Here is a 10,000-nt window from a genome sequence, read left to right as displayed (position 1 = left end):
AATTTGAGAACTATACAGCAAGTCAAAATGGATTAAGGATTAGTGTCAGTCGGTTGAGTTAAGGATTAAGACTTTATTGCATTGCTCTATCGTGGGAGTCATAACGAGACACTAACGCCACTCTCCCCTCCTTCCGTGTTTAATTATTAATTTGAGAACCACACAGCAAGTCAAAATAGATTAATGTTTTGTGACATTCTCCTATGCTGCTTTCCTTGTGTGGCTGCACGGGGGGAGGGGGTCATAACGAGACACAAATGCCTTTCTTTCCTTCCGTGTCGAGTCGTTAATTTGGAAACTACACAGCAAGTCAAAACAGATTAGTGCTTTTTGGAACTGCTCTAAGCTTGTTGAGCTGGGATTGCACCGACTAACGCTTCTCTTTCCTGCTCTTGTGTTTTGTTACTGAGAACTACACAAAGTCAAAATGGATCAAGGCTTTGTGATACTGTTCTAGACTTGCTGAGCTGGAGGAGGAGCGAATAAACGTGAAGTAGCAGTTAAATGTTGGCCAGGTTTGGTGTGCTGTGCCTGGTGGTGGGTAAGATGAGGCTTTGTTGAGTAGGTCTGGTGTCACTCTGGTCTTGGCTGGCTTGCTGGTGACTCCCTGCAGCTCTCGTTGATGACCGGCAGCTGTGTGGTTGTTGTTTCAGAGGCTTTGTGTTGTTGTTGTTGTTGTTGAGATTTGTGGTTTGTTTTATTTTTCATTTTTTCGTTGATGATTATTTGTCTGTCCGTTGTTTTAGAGGCTTTGTGGGATAAAATTTTAATTAATGAATGATATATTTTTTTTAACTCTTACGAAATCCTGGCAAGGAGTAATAGGTAGAAAATAATAGAAATTAAATTAATAAATCAATAAGGGCAAAAAATAAAAAAATGTGTTCATAATGGGTTTGCCAGAGAAGAAAAGATGAAAACGAGGAAGAGGAGGAGGAGGAAGAGGAGGAGGAGGAGGGACTGGAAGAAGACCTGCAATTAGAACACAAAGAAAGATGGCATGGAAGAGGCGAAGCAATAGGAAACAGGAGGTAAAGTTTGAGGAATAGAAGAAAAGAACGAGGAAAGGAAGAAAAGGTGGAGCGAGCGAAGAAATGTATGAATAGCAGCGACTTGTGTGTTTTCTGTCCATCACCACACACACACACACACACACACACACACACACACACACACACACACACACACACACACACACACACACACACACACACACACACACACACACACACACACACACACACACACACACACGTTTGATAATCTATCTTTTTATTACCGGAAAATTTGCCATCACGGGAGAGTTGTAATCAAGTGAATCATGCAGAAAAATGGGGAACATACGATAATGATTAGATTTACTGTGTGTGTGTGTGTGTGTGTGTGTGTGTGTGTGTGTGTGTGTGTGTGTGTGTGTGTGTGTGTGTGTGTGTTTAATTAAATGCAGAGTGTTAATAGATTACTGGTACATGAATTAAGCAATGTGTCAATTAAGTCAATTAACAAATGGTCAACTGATGTATTCGTGACACAGGTGAGGTAATTATCACTAGTGACACGTGACCTTGACCTCAACACACACACACACACACACACACACACACACACACACACACACACACACACACACACACACACACACACACACACACACACACACACACACACACACACACACACACACACACACACACACACACAGCTTCCTTGTACAAACACGCTCACACACACACACAAAAAAAAAAGAAAGAACAAGAACACAAATATATCTGAATACAAAATCTAGGAAAAAAAATAGCAGGGGGGTATAGAATTTTGAAATAACATGTCATTAAATCGTATAATACATAGGAAATTAGTCTCTCTCTCTCTCTCTCTCTCTCTCTCTCTCTCTCTCTCTCTCTCTCTCTCTCTCTGACTCACCCCATCCTATGAGCATGTAGACTCGTAGCTTGATGTTTTCCACCGAGAAGGTTTTGACCACCAGCATGTAGAGATAGAAACCTGTGGGGGAGAGAGGGAGTGGTGAGGGGGTTGGTGAGGGGGAAGGGAAGGAAGTAGTGAGTAATGCATAGGGGAAGGAAGGGTAAAGGAAGGGGAAGGAAGGGGTTGTGTGTGGTGGATTGGGAAAGGAGAGGAAGTGAAGGAAGGTGAGAGAGTAGCGGGTGATGGAGAATGGAAGGGAGGGAAGGGAAGGGACGTGTGGTGGAGGAAAAGGAGACAAAGGGTTAGGTAGGGGAGGGGTTCATTAAGGAATGGGGGTAAGGGAAGGGATGGGAAAGAGATAATGGTTAACATTTGGATTAGAAGTATTTCTCTCTCTCTCTCTCTCTCTCTCTCTCTCTCTCTCTCTCTCTCTCTCTCTCTCTCTCTCTCTCTCTCATCAGTCTACAGTACACCATTTCCTTCAGCCCATTTAGCTCTCTGTAGCCTCCTGACACACACACACACACACACACACACACACACACACACACACACACACACACACACACACACACACACACACACACACACACACACACACACACACACCTTTTCCACTATTCATAACGTGCCATCGCCCTTCCCATTGCTGTCACTCCATGCCCTCCACCACCCATCCACACACACACACACACACACACACACACACACACACACACACACACACAGACCTTTACTGCACATTTTGGTGTAGTTTCTCTAGCACGCATGTTTGTGTTTGTTGTTTATTCATTCCTCTCTTGCATCTTACACTTAGCTACTTATACAAACTTATTTCGCTCATTTATAGTCTGATTCCTATTTATTCTTCTTATACATGTTATATTTAAGTGCTTATACATACATATATACTCACATTTATACTTAATCTTTAACATCATACTCTCTTACATTCGTTTATACAGTTATGCATGGTGTTATACGTACGACATTTGTATGCACTTAGCCATTAACTGTTTATCATTCTCTTGCATACGTAATACACAATGACTCATCGTACATCGTTCCCTGTTATACATATATACACACATACCTACCTGCCTACCTACTCACCCACCTACCTACCTACCTACTCATATACATACATACATACATGCATACATACTTTACGTAAGAAGGATACCGTCCAAGGCAACAAAATTTATATAAAAAAATGCCCACTGGTATCAAAACAGGCCCATATATATATATACTCGTATATATATATATATATACGTACGCACCTATATACAAGCATACATACATACATACATACATACATACATACATACAGTGATCGCTCGTCCTTGGCCAGGTTTAATCTTCTACTACTTCCTTTCCCCCCGAATAAATAATGATAATAATAATAATAATAATAGTGGAGGCAAAAAAGAAAAAAAAAAGAAAAAAAATAGCATCGACTGTGAAAAACCTGTTGTCATCTAGCGGAGGGAGAGAAAAAGTGGAGGGAGGGAAAAAGTGGAGGGAGGGATAAAGTGGAGGGAGGGAAAAATGTGGAGGAAAACTATTGGGTTGTTGGGAGGCGTTTACTGAAGGTTATGAGCGAGATATTTTTGTGTTCAGGCAGGAGGAGGAGGAGGAGGAGGAGGAGGAGGAGGAGGAGGAGGAGGAGGAGGAGGAGGAACACAAAGGGAGAAAACAACAACTCTTACACTATCTAAGCTAAAGTAAGACAGTAAAAGCGAAAGAATAGGAGGAGGAAGAAGAAGAAGAAGAAGAAGAAGAAGAAGAAGAAGAAGAAGAAGAAGAAGAAGAAGAAGAAGAAGAAGAAGAAGAAGAAGAGAAGACAGAAGAAGAAGAAGAAGAAGAAGAAGAAGAAGAAGAAGAAGAAGAAGAAGAAGAAAGCGGAGTAAAAGCGAGGAAGAAGAAGAAGAGGAAGAGAAGCTTGAGGAGGAGAAAGTGAAGTTAAAGAGAAGTAAAAAGGAAGAGGAGGAGGAGGGGAATGGAGATGGTGCTGGCGATGGTAGAAAGAGGAGGAGGAGGAGAAACAGGTTATCAAAACGTGGAATGTAATTGTTGCACCCGGCGGCTGTATTAATTAAGTTGTTGACGTGCTGTTCAGGTGTTCAGGCGCGGCTTGTGCTCCTCACTTGGCGAAGCGGGCCGCTGGATGACCTCTGGGTGGTGGTGATGATGATGATGATGATGATGATGATATGATGATGATGATGATGATGATGATGATGATGATGATGATGATGAGGAGGAGGAGGAGGAAGATAAAGAGAGGTGAATTTAATGCTATTTTTCCTTTTCTCCTTCCTTTTTTTTTTGCCTCCTTTTTTTTTTTAGCTTTTTCTCTTTGGTTTCTTTTTTTTACTTCCATCCATCAATCCATCAGTCAATCCATCAATCTCACACTCAATAAAGTCTGTGCTGGCTTTAATCTCTGTCGCTGTTAGTGTAGAAAACATTGGCTCAAATATTATAAACTGAATAAGATCCGGTAGCACACTTTCTGTCGCTCGCATCTGCCGCTGTTGTATAAATAAGCCCTTGAATATATTATTAACCAGAGGAAGATCCGTTTGCAGGGTGTATATTGCGTTGTGTGCCGTCCTGGCGTTAAAAATAGTCGTGGATATAAATAAAATAACTAATATCCCCACCATGTGTGTACGTATATCGCTCTCCTCTGCCTCTGTGATAAAAAAAAAAAAAATTTCCTTGATTTAATAGGTAGAGCAAGACCCGAGACCACAGCGGGACTATTTTGAATCCCTTTGACCTTTCATCGGGACGGTTTTCAAGGCGCAAAGATAATTCATCGTTTCTTTCTTTACCCTCTTCAATGTCGATCGAATTCTTGTTTAGCTACCACTACAACCATTGCAAAACTGATGTGCTGCACTCTCTTTCTTTAACACTGATGAAAACCCCAATTACTTCCACTTAGGTGTTAAAAATGGGTGAGGTAAGACACTGAATACTACTGAGTGCGTCTTGTCTCGTGTAGATACGTGTGATTGTGTGGTACTTTGTGTGTGTGTGTGTTTGTGTGTGTGTGTGTCTGGGTGGATGGGTGAGGGTGTTTACTAAGTGAATAACTGCATTCTGCTTGGCTTGTAGTGCTGCAGGAGCCATCACGTGTACACACAGGAGAGCCTATTGAGAGTATTAAGCTCATTAAGCTCGGCCAATATAAAACCCTAATTTTCCTTGTATTTTCCCATAATTAATTGGCTAAATAACCTACTGAATTTGAATCTAAAAAAAAAAAAAAAAAAAATTCTCACCACCCACAGGACAGCGGGGTCATCACTGTGGGCTACTTACTAACTAACTGCTTACTAACGGCCCGCACAGCGCACACCAGTCCTCACCTCGGTCTACTAACAAGCACCCCGCCCACCCCGCCCCCGCCCCACCCCGCACACCCGCCCCACCGTAGCTCATTAACGCGAACACTTGCCGCACAAAATCCTGCAAATCTTGGCACCAAATTAGGTTCAACTTCATTAGCTTAACTCGCGTTTAATTTCCTGCCATGAATTTGAGATAATGTTGCCCGGGAATTTCTGGTGGGAGGTAATGCCGCGTTGATATGTAGGTAATTAATGCTAAAATAGACCTTTTTTAATGAGCGTAATGGAGGAGTGCGGCAAGGGAAGTGTTGGTTTGTGGGGAGCAGTTCGTGGCGTGATATTCTTGCTCTCTGGATTTGTGTTACAGCAAGTAGGAGTGGCAAGGTGAGCCGCTGGACTGCTGCGGTTGTGCCTGGTTGACTTGCAGAGCGGTAAAACATATTTGCATGGACGGACGAGAGAGAGAGAGAGAGAGAGAGAGAGAGGAGAGAGGAGAGAGAGAGAGAGAGAGAGAGAGAGAGAGAATATAAGGTTAATTTTATCTTTCGGAGGCTACAAAACTACGTAACCCATAAATTTCTACAGACAGCTTCCAGTGTTCATGAAGTCAAGCGTGAATTGGACAGAGAGAACAAGACGCAGGTGTGCTGGGTGAGTCAGTACATAATTTGTAACCCTTGGATGGAGAGAAGTATCATCCTTGACTTGACCAGATCCTCTTAATGGCACCTGGATGCCTTGTGTTGAAAAGGATGAGAGACTTTTACAAAAATGCGAAAAAGAAAAGTAATTGATGATATGGGAAATAAATGTGTATCAGTGAAAGGGTTAAAATCATAGAAGTGTCAGAGAAGTGTCAGAAAATGTAATTGTGGGAAAAAAATGTCCAGCAGTGAAAAAGTTGAGACTAGTGCAAAAATTTGTAATAAAGTAAGTGATTTTGGAGAAAAAAAAAATGTCTACCAGTGAAAGAGTTAACAGTGACAATTGTTCAGCAGCGTCAGGAGTTTATTTTGTGAGTTTGTAAACCAGTGAGGCTCGTGTTCTTAAAATCTTCGGCGTCTTATTCTCCTCTAATTTAACAAGTTGTAGTGGAAGTTATTGGAGTTTTCCACTTTCTATCGCTAGTTTATCACAGTTTCTGCTTCATATATATATATATATATATATATATATATATATATATATATATATATATATATATATATATATATATATATATATATATATATATAATATATATTATATATATATATATATATATATATACGAGTATATATATATATATATATATATATATATATATATATATATATATAATATATATATATATAATATATTATATATATATATATATATATATATATATATATATATATATATATATATATATAAACACCCATGAGAATCGGTCTGATGGTTCTTAAACGTTTTGGCATCTCATCTCGATTAATTTAACCAGTCGGTAGTGGAAGTTATTGAGGGTTTTCCAGTTTCTAGTGCTAGTTTAAACACGGATCCTGTTTCATTTACAGAACAGCATCCATGACAATCCGTCTGATGGTCCTTAAACGTTTCAGCGACTTATCTTGACTGACTTCAAGAGGCTGTAGTGGAAGTTACTGGGGTTTTCAAGGATGTTTTCATGTTTCAAGCACTAGTTTAACATAGATTCTGCTTCATCAATAGAACAAATACCCAATGGAAACTCGTCTAAAATACCCAATGGAAACCCGTCTAATGTATCTAAACGTTTCGGCTTTTGTGGAATTTTGTGAAATTTTGTGGGATTATCAAGGGTTTTCATGTTTCAAGCGGTATTTAAACATGGATTCTGCTTCATGAGTAGGAAAAGCACCCATCGGAACCCGTCTGATCACTCTAAGGCCTTTAAATGCAGTCCTGGTGAGAAAATAGTATGTTTGTGAATACGAACAGAAGACACACACACACAAAGGTGACACAAGACAACAACAAGAAGCCAGCCGAGCGGGAAGAGGCGAGCGGCAGATTGGCAGGAGGGGGTGGGGTGGGGGGAGGTGTGGGGTCTGTGCAGGGAAGGATTAGCAGAAACCTTTGTCGCGCTTCAAAAGTCTCAGTCTCCTGTGTGTCTTCGGAAGTGACATGAAGAGCGAGAGTCAAGGCGTGCGTCAAAATTACTCCTGCTAGAAGTTATTATTATTATTTTTTTTATTTCGTCTCTTCACTGAAAGAAAAGAAACTAAAAAAAAAACAACACCATTTCTATACGTATAATTTTGATATTTCTTACTCTTTAATCTCCCCTCTCTCTCTCTCTCTCTCTCTCTCTCTCCTCTCTCTCTCTCTCGTCTCTCTCTCTCTCTCTCTCTCTCTCTCTCTCTCTCTCTCTCTCTCTGTAAACAAAGATACAAGCATTAAACGATCTGACCTTTTCGTTTCTCTGTGTAATATCTATCCGTGTATTATACGTATTTATCAAATCATCTGTGTTAGCTTACCAGTCAGTCAGGCAGGCAGGCAGGCAGTCAGTCAGTCGTTCATGCAAGTAAGGGAGATATTCACTCACTCATTCACTCACTCACCGATCTGCTGCCTCATTTTGTTTACCATTCATCAATACATTTACATCTTGTCATTCTGTGTTTTGATCTGTCTGTTGATCTGTTTGTCTCTGGTATCTGTACAACCATCACTCTTTCATCTATACATCGTCGCCGTGTTATTGTGGCGTCATAGCTCAATCAGTCAGTCAATCCATCTTTTATCTGCTTGTGTATCATCGTTTGAATATTTATTAGTCCCTCCCTTTCTGTCAGTTCATCATTCTATCTGTCAATCACTCTGTTTTTTTTTTTTCAGATCTTTAGTCTCCCTCTCCTCTCTGTCTCCATTTCTTGTTATTTGCTAGTAAATTTATCTCTCTTTATTGACATATATCACAGTTTGGTCGCTCGGTCTTGTCTCTGCTTATGCATCCGTCACTCTTGCTTGTTCTGCTTGGTTATAACTTGCTCCTTGTGTGTCTGTCTGTTGCTGTCATTTCTTTTGGCATGTCTGTTTGTTTGGTTTACATCATATTTCTTCAGTCTCTCTCTCTCTCTCCTCTCTCCTCTCTCTCTCTCTCTCTCTCTCTCTCTCTCTCTCTCTCTCTCTCTCTCTCTCTCTCTCTCTCTCTCTCTCTCTCTCTCTCTCTCTCCCCTTCTATGAATCTATAACGCTCTCTCCCTCTATCTACCATTGCAAGAATAATCATATCCGTTTTTACCTCTCGTATTTCACAACAGGTCAATACACACACACACACACACACACACTCTCTCTCTCTCTCTCTCTCTCTCTCTCTCCTCTCTCTCTCTCTCTCTCCTCTCTCTCTCTCTCTCTCTCTCTCTCTCTCATAACCCTCCTATCTTGCTTTTTCTACTTGTTACTCCCCTTGTTCATCAGACCGTCAGTTCTTTACACCCTCCCTCCCTCGATCTGCTCTTCTATATTCCTCTCACAATCCTCCTTGAAACCTTTACAACCGAGTCTTCATATCTCGCTATTTAACCCTTTGTCCTTCAGTCCCTCAGTCTATTACGTCATATGGTCCTTTACCCTGACCTGCCTTAATCTAACATAATATTAATGCCTTATTTTCTACCTTGACTTTCTTTCCCGTGAGTGTTGGTGTATGATGTGTATATAACTATCATGTTCTGTCTCTCTCTCTCTCTCTCTTGAAGGGAGCCTGTTTTAACGTAACCTAATATATTATAATTATCAAGTGAATTTTTTTTTTCTTTTTTAGTCGCTCTCAACAAACATTCGCGTGAAGTTGCTGTGTTGTCCATCAGCTTATCATTCTATCACACTTCTCGTTTCTCTGATCCGACTTGCATCAACCTAACCTAACCTAACCTAATCTAATCTTTACCTAATCTGCTCTAACGTAACTTATTCTAACCTAACTTAACCTAACCTGACCTAACCTAACAGTCTAATCCGACCTAATCTTTACCTTAACCTAATCTAACCCCATGCAATAAGACCTAACTCATCTTAAAACCAACCTAACCCAGCCCAACTCCTGAACTAGTCATTCCAGTCCGGCCTAGCTCAACCGAATCTAACTTAACCCAACCCAACCCAACCTAACCTAACCTAACCTAACCTAACCTAACCTAACCTAATTTAACGTAATCTAACCTAACCTATGCTAGCCAGTATTGACCTCAATCTAACGTATCTTAGTAATCCAATCTCAACATATCCTTAACCAAATCCAACTCAACTTATCCTTAAACTAATCTGTCCTATCCTATCCTGACCTAACTTACTGCTAACCTAACCTAATCTTTAACTTACCTTCAACAAACATCCACATGAAGTTAGTCAGTGTGAAGTAGTTGAGGGTGACGAAGAAGCCGCAGCCCACGGACCACGCCACCAGACCCTGACGGAGGAGCAGGAGGAGGAGGTGGGATTATACAGAAATATACAGAATCACAAGGCAGCGGCAAGGGGGTACTTAGATCCTTATTCTGAAACACTTCCCTGCCGCACATCCATTACTCTCAAGAGGTTCTAGTTGTTGACAGTTACTCGAGTTTTAAAAGATTTTTTTTTTATGGTTTTCAGTGGCAGATTAACGAGTTCTACATTATATAATAATAAAAACACTCTTGAGAACTCGCCTAATCATCTCTGTATCCTTTCAAATTAGTCGTGGGTGAGAGAGCGGAGCG

At 40.6% G+C, this 10,000-nt stretch overlaps 1 protein-coding gene and 1 long non-coding RNA gene across 5 annotated transcripts in view; one reads left to right on the top strand and one right to left on the bottom strand.

The window, feature by feature from the left end:
• The window catches only part of LOC135102299 (uncharacterized), a 285,859-nt gene that overhangs the window by 85,148 nt on the left and 190,711 nt on the right, over positions 1-10,000 (top strand). The gene's annotated exons all lie outside the window — the stretch shown is intronic.
• LOC135102298 (diuretic hormone receptor-like) overlaps positions 1-10,000 on the bottom strand; it is a 149,323-nt gene that overhangs the window by 25,357 nt on the left and 113,966 nt on the right. For both annotated transcript variants that reach the window (XM_064007317.1, XM_064007315.1), the window contains exons 5-6: positions 9,621-9,708; positions 1,924-2,004 (exon numbers count right to left, since the gene is read on the bottom strand). In XM_064007317.1, coding sequence (XP_063863387.1) covers positions 1,924-2,004; positions 9,621-9,708 — 169 coding nt within the window. The remainder of the gene's footprint in view (positions 1-1,923; positions 2,005-9,620; positions 9,709-10,000) is intronic.

The sequence above is a fragment of the Scylla paramamosain genome, chromosome 7 (assembly GCF_035594125.1).
Source record: "Scylla paramamosain isolate STU-SP2022 chromosome 7, ASM3559412v1, whole genome shotgun sequence".
NCBI classification, from domain to species: domain Eukaryota; kingdom Metazoa; phylum Arthropoda; class Malacostraca; order Decapoda; family Portunidae; genus Scylla; species Scylla paramamosain.
Note: the sequence above shows the minus strand (reverse complement) of the source record. Positions and strands in the feature narration are given on the sequence as shown.